At 46.2% G+C, this 13,274-nt stretch overlaps 1 protein-coding gene across 1 annotated transcript in view; it reads left to right on the forward strand.

Moving 5' to 3' along the window:
- The window catches only part of LOC112117074 (brorin), a 109,224-nt gene that overhangs the window by 9,981 nt on the left and 85,969 nt on the right, over positions 1 to 13,274 (forward strand). The window contains exon 3 of the mRNA XM_029912067.1: positions 345 to 474. Coding sequence (XP_029767927.1) covers positions 345 to 474 — 130 coding nt within the window. The remainder of the gene's footprint in view (positions 1 to 344; positions 475 to 13,274) is intronic.

The raw sequence follows: 13,274 nt of genomic DNA on the forward strand, positions 1-13,274 counted from the left end.
TTAAATCAAAATTACTTTTAGTATAATAAAAGACCAGCTCTAGACTATCCCCACATCAATCCTTGGAGCCAGGGGGAATGTCTTCCAACTATTACTTAATAGTCTCACATGACTCTCTTCCTCAGAACCTTTTGCTTTGCTCAATTTGGAGCAAAGATTCAGAGTAGTGCCTGGGGCTAGCATGGTTGCTGCCCTAAATTCAGACTGCAGCAGCCCTACTTTTGTCTGAATAACTGTGGAAGACAAGATGCATGTAAAAGAGACAGAGGCAAAGAAAGGCATTATGCTGCCTGGGAGAGAATATTGAATGGATGAATTAAAAAATGAATGGATTTGTGTTTCAGGTTTCCCCATGTGAGAGATGCCGTTGCGAAGCCAATGGTGAAGTGCTGTGCACAGTGTCTGCTTGTCCTCAGACTGAATGTGTGGATCCAGTGTATGAGCCAGATCAATGCTGCCCCATCTGCAAAAATGGTAGGTAACTAATGCAACATCCAGATGGTTTTCTTTCTCAGAGAGCTACCAGTTGCTCAAATTTCTTTGAATGAAAGTTGATTGTCCAAGCAAATGTGCAGAAATATAAGAAAGCTCTGTTGTGTTGAAGGGAATGTTTTCCTTGACCTGGATAGATTTTATAATGATCCACAAAGATTTTGTTGCCCGAGAATCATGTGTGGCATCAACACCAGTCTCTGGTTGTGTGTTCTGCATATGTTCATTGTGGATGTGACTTGTGTGCCATATCAAGTCTAGGCCCTTGATTCTTCCCAACTGTAATGCCCAGTGGCTGAGGCAGGTTAGGCAGCAGTCCTGAGTTCTAGTCAATGGTGCATGAGTGGTTGGGTAGCCAGCTGGTCAATCAGTATTGCAGGCAGTCCAGAGCAATGGTCTGAGTTTGCACAGGGGTCAGTAGCTGGCGGATCCAATCCAAGGGGCTGGGTCAGTTTGTTTAGGGAGGCAGGATCAGGCGAGACAGCAGGGCAACAAGATAGGGTCAGTAGGAACAGCAAGGCAGTCTAGGCAGCAGGCAACGGCCTGTTGCTCAGTCAGCTTCCTCTTCCAGTTGGGGCCTTTGTATAGTCCAGGCACCCAGTGAGAATGCTGCCTGTCCATCCAATCGGGGTCTGGGGTGTGGCTGCGGTAGGCTTGTAGCATTAGAGCTGTTGGTCAGGCGCAGCTCTTCAGCGCATCGTCTAAGGATGCTCCCTAAGGATTGGTGGCAGTATTGGGGTCCTGACACCAACTTTCCATTATTGAGAAGTAGAACTTACTTTTATTTTACCTTCATATTTCTTCCCTTGGAGAGAGGGTTTTTTTTTCCTCCTGAGGCAATCAAATGTACCTTTGTTGAGCTCATTTAATTTTCATAACTAAATGAATTAAACTTCCATGTTTAATTGAATATTCTTTGTAACTAAAGTAGGTAGAAAGTCTCTACTCCCAGCAAGGCTTGCATTAGATCAAAGTCTTGATCTATTTAGAAGAAGAAATTATGAGATACTCCAGTTCACCATTTATAAAAAAGAAATAACTTCTTATTAATAAAAATGAATACTGCAGTATCAAATGAAACTATATTTAAAATGAGAAAAGCATTTAAAATTATTCAGATAATTTTGCAGTCCTATGTTATTTCTGTATAATATATAGGGCCATTACATTAGCTAAAACAAACTAATGAAAACTGTGCAAAAGCTAGATGGAGAGAGACTATAGAACTCTCTTAAGTTACGTCTACACTGCACACTTCTTTTGGCACTGCTAAGAGTGCATAGACTGAATGCACCCCTAGCCTGGGTATAAATAGCAGTGTAGATGATGAGGCACTGCTTAGGTGAATAGCACAAAGATGCATCTGAACCTGTGGGTATGTACCCTACACGGCTCACTACTCACCCAAGCAGTGCCTCCCCATCTACGCTGCTAGTTTAAGCAGTGTGGTGTCCCACTGCTGAGTCTTTCCCTCCACCCAGAAAGATTCCATCCGCGGGGACTCTGGCAGCGGGGAAAGGCTCGAGGAGCTCCTTCCTAGGTGTTGACCACTGTCCAAGACAGGATACAGGACCTGAGTGTGTGACACATTAGTTTAGGAATGACGGGAGACACACCCATAGGGGTATTTGCTTTCAGTATCTGCTGTATTGTTTGTAGCTCCTAGCACAGACTGGTGGTGGCAGGGAGGAAGCCTGTCCCAGGGTAAGTCTACACAGCAGCTGGGAGATGTGATTCCCAGCGTGGATAGACATACACGCACTAGCTCCGCTATTTTTAATGCGTTAGCTCAAGCAGAGTGGCTGGAGTGGCACAGGCAGCGGCTCAGCATATGCCAGAGTATGTACCCAGAGAGTTGGGTGGGATCGATCTTGGATAGCTAGTCCAAGTGGCTGCCCGTGCCGCTTCAGGTACACTGCTATTTTTAGTGCACTAGCATGAGCAGAGGCAGCACACATGTGTCTCCCGAAGCTGGGAATCTCACTTCCCAGCTGCTGTGTAAATATACTCTCTGAGGGTTTGGGTTAGAAGAGCAATACACTACATACACATCATCCTTTCCAATGGATTTCCCAGGAGGCATTAACGCAGCTCTAAGCAGCAGTAAAACTCCCGCGTGATGATTTTTTTTTCCCCTCTGCACTACCGTTTTGTCTAAGTGGTGGGTACCTACCAACGATAGCTTGACTGTGAATGAGCCAGGAGGAGGAAGTGGGGCAGGATCTGGCTCTCTGAATGGATTCCCTGAGACCAGCAGATTTCCTGACACACTTTGTTAGAGGATTGAACACCCTGCCCCAAGAGAGCAGACCTGTGTACTCATAAGCCTCCCTCCCCTCAGAGAGGGTGGTGCTCAGAAAGTGCACATAAGGAACCAGGCTGAGTTTCTAACCGAGTTATCCCCTCCTGTAAGAAAGGGTGATGGGAGCCCTATCATCCTGAACACTGAATGTTTCTCTGTAATTGTAACCACATGTGCCTTGTATATTCTAGTGTAGAGACCGGCGACACTGACATAATTTCAGACAAAAATTGCTGGAGATGTTGGTTTCCAATGAGCTGTTCTGACATTAACAGAAGCAATCAGAAACTGAGAATATTTTTCCTTTTTAGGTTTTAGACAAGGAAAAATGCTATTAAACATAACAAAAACAAGACAGTTCGTGAGAAGCTTAGCTTTTCTGGTTCAGTGAAGAAGTTCATAAAGAAGCTCCTCTGTATGGAATTTGGTTTTAAAAATATCAGGGTCCTTGCTGTCAAAGCAGGGATGTAGCTGTTTAGGAGTATGGCACCTGCACGGTTTGAAATTGTTTGCCTTCGCAGGCAGAAAAGGAATATCGGTGAATGTTTTAAATTAACGTCTGGGCAAACTGATCAGCTAGGAAAGCTTACCCTGCCTCATCAGTCATATGCAAGCCTGGTGATACAAATTCACTGTGGATATGCATCACAATATTTCATTGCAAAGTTGCTCACAATATGATTGTCATCACATCACCTCGCTGACCCAGAAGACCCTAGCTGAGCACATGGGGAAGGCTATCCCTGCAACCTGGGAGGAGAGAGACCACCAGCTGAATGTGGAAGCAGCTATTATGGAGTACCCTACAGCCCAGAAGGCCATAGAGGAGCGAGCAGGCTACTTTCACACAACCCTCTCCATAAGAGACTTGTGCTCTCATTCCCTGTCCTTGAAGTGAGTACAGGAGGAAAAGATTAGATTTAGGTTCTGGAAATTTCCTGATTTTTGTGGCAAACAGCAAAATCCAAACTCAAACTTACCTTGGTTTTCCTGGCACTTAGTGATACACAGCAGTTCCCCAACCCTCCCTGGCTAGAGAGCTCACTGTCAGTGCAACAAGAGACAGAGACATGCCCTTTGCAAATAAGACCATGTACACAGGTATGGGACTAATGAGTGTGGAGAATGGTTAGTGAAAGCATGACTTACATGGAGATGAGCAAATTCAGTCTGTACTCAGGGCCGGTGCAACAACTAGGCGGCCGCCGAGGGTGCCAAGATTTGAGGGCGCCAAAAAGCGGTGCCCAAAATGTCTGGGATGCTCACCCGGTGCCGGCTAAATGTGTAACCCTCTTCCTGCCGCTGTGCAAGGGGGCGCTGCGGCTTTGATAAGCTCTGGCTGGCCGGGAAGTGATGTCATTCCTCCTCTGGCCGCCGGGGACGCTGCGCTGCTCCCTGCTGCTCTGGCTCTTCCCCAGGGCCCCGCCCCAGCCCCACTCCCCTGAGCTCTGCAGCAGGGCCAGGCCTGCACTCAGAGACCCGGCCCCAGCCGCGCCGCCGGTGAGAGCTGGGGGGGTGGTTCCCCCCTGCCCTGCAAGCCAGCCATGCCCCCCCCCCCACGGAAGCCTGGGGCCCCCCCCGCTCCCACCCCCCCCCGGAGGCCTAGAGCACCACCCACCCCTCGTGGGGGGGGGGGGGCTGCGTAGGGCCTCAGAATATCTAGGGACAGCCCTGGTACCCGCCACCCTGCCCGAGGCCAGCCCCTGCTGCACCCCCTGCCCTGCCCGATGCCAGCCCCATACCCCGTCTCCAGCCAGCCCCTGCTGCACCCCCCAGCCCTGCCCGCAGCCAGCCAGCCCTGCACCCCCCCCTGTCTCCAGCCAACCCCTGCCGCACCCCCCTGCCTGAAGCCAGCCAGCCCCACAGCCTGTCAGGTTATTCATTTATTTTCATTAAATATGTAGATTAAATAATGAAATTACTAAATTTTCAAGCCGAATGTGTATGTATTCTAATGAACAATGCCACATTATGCAGTATTCATTTTTGAAAGTTTATAATAAGCGATGCTCCGGGGGGAGGTGAGGGTGGGGGTGGGGGGCACAAGGTGGAAGTTTTGCCTAGGGCGCAAAATATCCTTGCACCGGCCCTGTCTGTACTCCTGCAGGAATATGGAACGCTGCACATGGGATGGGGAGTCCTGCCATGCTCTAGCACCATCTTGGCACGCTATCAAATAAGAGACAGGTGACTTTACATTTGGTAAATTTAACTGTTCACATACGCACAAGTACAACTGGTGCATTGAACGTGACGAGAAAAGAGAATGGAAAATCTGCTAAATAGCTAAGAATAAACGTCTTATTTTAAGTCTCTCTCCACCAGTCAAGAAGGAAATTGGGTATTTTGATATCTGGGAACATTTGGATGTAGGTAAATAATAATGCTCTTTCTTATGGAAAGGAAAAGGCATAAAGAGCAGCTCTGCTCTGAACAGCAATCACAATATGTAAAAATGGTACCTTCTTACTCAAAGGTTCTGCTCCCCGTGTGCACTGAGTTCTATCTTATTGGTTTAGTGTCCAAAATAAGTTTCGCTGCTTTTTGTTTCTGTTAGCCCTACAGAGACATCATGGCTGAGAGCGAGCGAGCTGTGTTTTTTTCCTTCTTGTGCATCAACAGAATTAATGCATGGTGGGTGAGGTAATATCTTTTATTGGAACAGTTTCTGTTGGTGAGAGAAATGAACTTTCAAGCGACACCGAACTCTTCCTTGGGTCTGGGAAAGGTACTCAGAGTGTCACAGCTAAATACAAAGTCGAACAGAAACTTTAGTGTAAGTAGTTACAACGTATTCTAAGGGACCATTCAAGGTAAAGTGGCCCATTAACTCCCTATAGTCATAGTCCAAAAGGGGCATTAGAGGGTTACAGATTGTTGTAATAAACCATAAATCCACAATTTTTAGTGTCCTAGCATGGTTATGAATTTAAGCTCCCAGGCTCGTCTTTTGAAATTGTTGTACAGGTTTCCTTTGAGGATGAGGAGTGATAGGTGAGATATAGAGTGATCACTTTGTGAAAAGAATTAATGTACTAAGTTCCACTTGCAAGGCAGTCAATAACTCTAGGCATAATTTGGTCATCTGAACCTTTAACAAAAATAGTGAAGCAAAAAGAGAGAGATCACCTCCTACGAGATGGGACTAGACTGCCTGAGCCCAGGGTTGGCAGTTGTGGGGGCAGGAAGAGTAATCCTCTTTATTTACAAACTGAATACATTTTTTCTGGAAGTCACTGAGACACAATAAACAGGGAAATTCAGGATACTTTTCAGACAACTTATAGGTAGGGAGTAAAGGTTAAATATGGCAAATACATAGCTTTCGATGAATAATTCAAGTAGGTCAAGTTTACACTGATTGGTAAGGAAAAATAACACCAGGGAAGTGCAATTTCTTGTGAAAATCCTCTGCAGATTCTTGACCAAGATAATGGACCAATCTCAAAGAATCTATCTCAGATTTTACACAGGACCTTGCACATGCTGGGACGGGACTTGTGGAGTTATAGGGAAAGCTGAGTTGCCAGAGAGTCTGGACAGTTTTTGTATATATTATGATTGCATCTATGTACACAGTCAAATCAAGCACGTTAATTTAAGTGTTTTAGCCATTCAGTAGCTGAGGGAAGGGTGTTGTGCAAGTCCATGAGGGAACCAGGCAATCCTTGCCGTTGGATGTAGCCTGCAAGTATGTGAGCTACATCTTCTAATTGGCCACAACTGCAAAGGTGGGAGTGACAGAGGCCTCACTTATGGTCATCAGCAGCACATCTGGTCACTCCACATCTGAAGTGATTGTGCTTTACCCAAAAGTGGTGTGGAAAATCGAAACCAGGGTTCTGGACTGTTGGATCTGTCACAAGATAGTCATTGGCTGTGTTTGAATCTTGTTCTTGCAACCTGGAGGGGATGTTGAGGTTCCTTAGGGGAATTGTCCAAATGGAGTGCCTTGAGCTGAGGAGGTGGCTTGGTGGATTAAACACATCTCTAAGCAGGGATAGATATGGCATGTCTTGCACCTTAAGGAGCAGATTCTCCATGGTGACTTGTTGCCTAATATCAGGAGAGTTGATGTTGGTCAGGACTGGCAGCCAGGCCAAGTTAATTGGTCTCAGAGTACCTGTTATACTCATGGGTTTGTTCAGCTGAGTATCGACTAGTCCTATGTGAAAAGAGTTGAACTGCATCGGGGGCGGGGGGTGATATTCTGCTACAAAATAGCACAAGGCAAGCCCAGAGTTTTTCAATGTCTGCTCATTGGCTCCCCAGGAAGAACCAGCTAGTTTGCTGATCAGACTGTCTCTCTCTTCTTTGTTTTCAATGAGGTCTCGATAAGATGCTCCTTAAAATTCAAGGTATGATTCAGTGTAACACCTAGATACACAGGCTTTGGGTTGTGGCCCAGCCTGTGTCTATTCAGGAAGCGGGGATCTGTTTGTTGGCCTTTGTATAGCATAGATGGAAACTGTCTTTTATACTAGGTTTAAGTATCCATCTTTTGCAACAGCAAGCCTCTCTTTCATGTCAGCATTCAGGACTTCTTCTAGATGTCTGAAATCCTAGTCCTGTACTGTCAGACAGATGATGTCTGCATAGATAAAATGCCTGGCAGTGGTGTTGGGAAGGTCACTTGTGAAAAGGTTGTGAAGTGTTGGTGCTAGAATTGAGCCCTCGTGTAACCTGTTTTGGAGCCTCCAACAGCTTTTTTATTTTTTATGGGTTTTTTTCTGGCTGAGTGAAACTTGGAACCGGCAGCCTGTCCACAGCCATGACAACCCACTTGAGTAGGACCAATGACCGTTTGTAAAGTAGGCCCATTTGCCAGGCTGTGTCATACGCAGCAGTAAGATCTAGCAATTACTCCTGTCTTCTGCCTGGTGTGGAAGCCATTCTCGATATAGTTGTTGAGAGCCAGCTCTTGATCACAGGGAGTGCAATTTGGTCTGAAACCTGCTAGATATATACTCAGGAAGTCGTCAACAGTAGGGGGGGTTCTTTGAAGGATAAGACTTCCAAGTAATTTGTGTACAGAGTTTAGCAAAGAGATGGGGCAGTAACTTGTTGGAAATCTGTGATCTTTCTCGAGTTTTTGGCAAGGGTATTACTTTTGTGCTGTGCCAAATGTTAGGTATTTTATTCTCCTGGATAACTCTAGATAGAAAGATGGCTTAACCATTATCTGCTAGGTTTTTTCCCCCAACTTCATCAGGAATTTGGGAGAGGTATTGTCAAGCTCACAATATTTTACCTATTTTCATTGTTTTGATCACCCTTTCTGTTTCATCTTCAGTGAAAGGCTAGAAGTCTTATTTGGTTTCATATACACACTGTTTGTATTGCTGCCATTTTGTCTTCACCTCTCCTTCAACCTTTTTTGAAGGAGAAGTTGCTTTTGCAATATTTATCAGGTGGGCAGCAATGCTGTTTGGAGAAAATGGGTAATGGTGCTCTGGTGGAAGCTTCTGAGCAGTACCAAGTTTTCAGATTTGTGCTCAGACTTTGCAGCTGGATCTTGACATGTTTAGTTGTGCAGGGCCATGCTCTCATCTTTTTCTTCTAGAAGCATACAAGCGGTTTAAAAGCTGTCTGGATCGCCACTTGCTGGAGGGGTTCTGCATGCTCCTCATCTATACAGGGAATGTAGCTCTTATAACAGCCTATTGGAATTGACTCAACGGAGCTTTATAAATTGTTTTTGTGTGCTGCACGTGAGCTTTCTCAGTAGAGATGGTGTGTGGGATACAAGTAATGGGATACAAGCAGTCAGTGAACTGTGTAAAGGCTAGGCCAGTTTGCTTTCTGATTGTTCCAGCGAGGGTTTTTATTGGAGCTCACAATGGGCATGGGTACATTATCTTTGGTGAGGATCAGAGGATGTTGTCTACATGAGAAGTTTTTCAATACACTGTTTATAGCTTGAAGTGTATAATTGCATGTGCTGATGGAGCTCAGGAGAGTAATCTTCCTTTCAAAATGAAAAGTACGCCCACTGTTTTGGGTCATGGGTGAGGTGAAGATAATGAAGTGAGGCCCAGTCCAAAAGATCAACTCCATTTTGATCTGACTTGCTCTAGATGGTGTGGTGGCTATTAAAATTTCCAATACAGATGGCAGGGTGTTGGAGCTTTGGGAGAATATTTGGGTTAGGCCAGGATTGGGTATGGAGCTTGTACGCATTTGCCACTCTGAAATAATCAAATCTCACAATATCATAGAGGTTTGAATTAGGTGGGAGTGGTTCCATACCAGTAAGATCTGCTCTAATGTAGGTAGTATGTGCATATTTGCTATGCAGAGAGTAACTCAAAAGATCATAATATTTGATGTTAAAGCAGCTGGTAGAAAGGGAGTCAACGTGTCTCCTGAAAGCACAGATGTAATCTCCCATGTTTGGAAGGTAGCGACTGGAAGAAGGGAGCATTTAGCAGCTGAGACCTTCAGTGCTGATCATGGTTAAGATCCCTGACATGGCTTGAGAGACCATGCTGGCCAAGATCTGAAAGATTTGCAGCTTTGGCTATCAGGTATTCAACAAGAATGTAGCTGCACTGTACCCCCAACGGTTCAATAAAATTGATTACTATAATGCCAAGTTTTACTGGATTAATTAAAGAAGCCTGGGACACTTCAGGCAGCTGATAAATTAGTCTGCCTACACTAAAGTATAAAGACCTGATTCTTTATCTCATTTTATTTTTACACTGCCGTAACTCCATTGACTTCAGTGGACTTACTCCTTATTTCTGGCAGTATTAGATCAGAATCCAACAGACACATTTCTGGAATACAATTCAGCCATTTAAAAAAACAGAATAACTAGCATAGGATTCCCTTTTCACTAGAAAAGGGATGGGTATTTGTTACTACTTGTGGCTGGTTTGTTTTTTGTCTTTTCAATGTTGCAAAGTGAATTATCTTTTTATCATTGAATTAGCTTGGTTGTCTGTTTCACATTTATTGTCAATACAAGTACTCTAATAGGCATCTCCATAAATGTGGCTCTCACTTGAAAGGTTGCTACTCCAATTAAGTTAATGGAGAGCCTGGTGCCTGTGTTGGTAGGACTTCAATTAAATCAGTACCCCAAATGGAGGCAGGGGAAAAAAGGATAAATTGTAAGATCCAAAGACATTGCTTTCTAAGACTCCCCAGAGATTTTCTTCCTTATTATAGCTAAGGCAGCATCCAAAACAAAGTGCAGTTAATACCGGTCTCCTAGATCTCAGCCAGCAGATAGCTGATGGAGGCTGGCAGCTCTGTTGCCTCCTGCATCAGCAATCATCTCCATAGCATGAGGGAGGAGTGAGGGCATGGCATGGAAGAGCAGACCTTTACATGTCCTGTCCTCCATAAGGTCTCTTAGGGAACTTATGCCAGAGTATTTATAGTCTACACTACATTATATTCTATGACAGGCTGGGTCACAGAAACACCCTTGGGACTGCCACCTGATGTGCTGGGACTACTTCTGCGCCCGTTTTCCCTGGCAGCTTCGGACTTGAGTACCTTGCCTTGTTGTGCCAGACATGCTTGCCTGCTAAAAACACAGACCCAGGTCTGAACCACGTCCCCCAAAAGCTGCAGGCTTAACTGAAAACAGCTTAAGAAGTGCTCCTGTCTCCAACACCCAGATACCCAGTTCCCAATGGGGTCCAAACCCCAAATAAATACATTTTACTCTCTATAAAGCTTATAGAGGATAAACTCATAAATTGTTCGCCCTCTATAACACTGATAGAGAGAGATGCACAGCTGTTTGCTCCCCCAGGAATTAATTACTTGCTCTGGGTTAATTAATAAGTAAAAAGCGATTTTATTAAATATAAAAAGTAGGATTTAAGTGGTTTCAAGTAATAACAGACCGAACGAAGTAAGTTACCAAGCAAAATAAAATAAAATACACAAGTCTAAGCCAAATGCAGGTGTAAATCACCCTCAGAGATGTTCCAATAAGCTTCTTTGACAGACTAGACTCCTTCCTAATCTGGGTCCAGCAATCACTCACACCCCTGTAGTTACTGTCATTTGTTCCAGTTTCTTTCAGGCATCTCTTTGGGGTGGAGAGGTTATCTTTTGAGCCAGCTGAACACAAAATGGAGGGGCTTTCAGGGCCTTCTATATCCTCTCTTGTGCAACATCACAGCCACAAGATGGCGTCTCTAGCCACCTGGGCAAGTCACATGTGTATGAATGATTGAGCTTTTTGCAGGCTGATGCCATTGTTTACATGTTAGTTTGAACGTTCCCAGGAAAGCTCAGATGTGGATTGGCGTCTCCCAAAGTCCATTTTTAGTTAAGCATTCCCAATTACTTGAATGACCCCTTCACACTATGTTGACAAAATCTGTTTTAGGTGCTTCCTACAACAAACACTTTAAATACAAGCATAGAGCCAACACTCATAACTCCAGATATAAAAATCATACATGCATACAAATACGATGAATATATTCATCCTATCATAACCTTTGCAAAGATGTTACATGCCATATCTAGCTTAAAACATATTCCAGTTATGTCATATTTACACTCATAAGCATATTTCTATAAAGCATTATGGGGTGCAACCAGTGATGAGCTCCCAAAATCCTAAGAACCGGTTCCCTACCGGGTCCTCGGAGGCACTTCGGCGGCAGGGGGGGGTCTTCACTCGCTCCGGGTTTTCAGTGGCATTTTGGCAGCAGGTCCTTCACCCGGAGCGAGTGAAAGACCCGCCGCCGAAGACCCGGTAGGGAACCGTGCGGTGAGTACAAGCCCCACGTGCCTGTCTCCCCCCCGCCACCCACCCATCCGACCCCAACCCACGTCCTGCCCCCATCAGAACCCGCAACCCATCACCCCCCCTCCTTGTCCCCTGACCACCACCTCCCAAGACCCTCCACCCTAACTGCCCCCCAGGATCCCACCCCCTACCCAACTCGCCCACTCCCTGTCCCCTGACTGCCCCAACCCCATCCACCACCACCCCAACAGACCCCCGGGACTCCCACGCCTACCCAACCCCCCCCCCCCATTCCCCGTCCCCTGCCTGCCCTCCCCCCGACCTCCGCCCCCTCCAACCGCTCCCTACCCCTTATCCAGCCCCTCCTCCCAACCCCGTCTCGGCCCCCTTACCATGCTGCTGTGTAAGGATGCCGCGCAGCTGCTGGAGCTTGCAGCCCCACCCCCTTACCCAGAGGTGAAAGTAAGCCGGTGCGCCCCCGTACCAGCGTGGCCCAGCTTCCCCAGGGGGCAATTTAAAGGGCCTGGGGCTCCCAGCAGGGGCTGGAGCCCCAGGCCCTTTAAATTGCCACCAGAGCCCCACTACTGGAGCCCTGGGGTAGCGGCAGCGGGGATCTGGTGGCTATTTAAAAAGTCTGTTGCTCCCGCTGCTTCTACCACCCCGGCCCTTTAAATAGCTGCCACAGCCCTGCTACTACCCCAGGGCTCTGGCGGCTATTTGAAGGGCTGGGGCAGTAGAAGCAGAGGAGCCCCGGCCCTTTAAATAGCTCCCGGAGCCCTGGGGTAGCGGGGCGCTCCAGGGGCTATTTAAAGGGCTGGGGCTCCAGCTGCCTCTGCTGCTCTGCGAGGGGAGGGGGAAGCGGGGGAGGGGCCGGGGGAGCCTCCCCAGCTGGGAGCTCAGGCAGGCTAGACAGGACGGTCCCGCGGGCTGGATGTGGCCCGCAGACTGGCGTTTGCCCACCTGCCCGCCCCTTTAGGAACTGGTTCTACACCGGCTTCTAAATTTAGCAACCAGTTCTTGAGAACAGGTGCCAGTCGGCTCCAGCTCACCACTGGGTGCAATGTCACATATTCATTTACAGGGAAATCGATTGGCAAACTTCAAATGAATCAGTTTGGATAAGGACCACAAAGTTTGGAAACTTATCTAGAACTTAGCCAAATTATCCAATCACTTTGGGCTCAAATGCATAACAGAGATGAAGAAAGTAAAATTTTTTGACACTGGGAAGCCAAATTGATTTCAGTAGGGGTTCTGTTGTGGATAGACAGCAGTATATGGCCCTAAGGATATAACATCTTGTCTTTCTGTTCATGCATACAAGGACAATTGGAACAGCTACAGTAGTGTTTAATATTTAAAGTGGAACTTTTATAGTTGAATGGGAGGAGGGGAATGTAAAATATTCTATTAAAACATAAAAAGCAGTTTCCTCATAGGTTTTCCAGAACTGTCTTTGCCATATTCTCTTATTAGTTATTTCTGCCCAGGCTAAGTTTCCCCCCACCACACAAACTATTTTCTGTTTCACTACAGTGAAGTCATAAGGCTTTATTCTGCAGCATCACAATCATTTTCATGGCACCTTTCTATGTCACAAATGGAGCCCTATGACTTCACGGTGTGCTTAAACAGAAAAAGATGCTGGAATGTGAGAGAGACCTTATTTCAACACATCACTTGAATAGCAGCCAGGGCCGGCTCCAGGGTTTTGGCCGCCCCAAGCAGCCAAAACCAAAAAAAAAAAAAAAAAAA

The sequence above is a fragment of the Terrapene carolina genome, unplaced genomic scaffold (assembly GCF_002925995.2).
Source record: "Terrapene carolina triunguis isolate 2854851 unplaced genomic scaffold, T_m_triunguis-2.0 Scaffold179, whole genome shotgun sequence".
In the NCBI taxonomy this organism is placed as follows: Eukaryota; Metazoa; Chordata; order Testudines; family Emydidae; genus Terrapene; species Terrapene triunguis.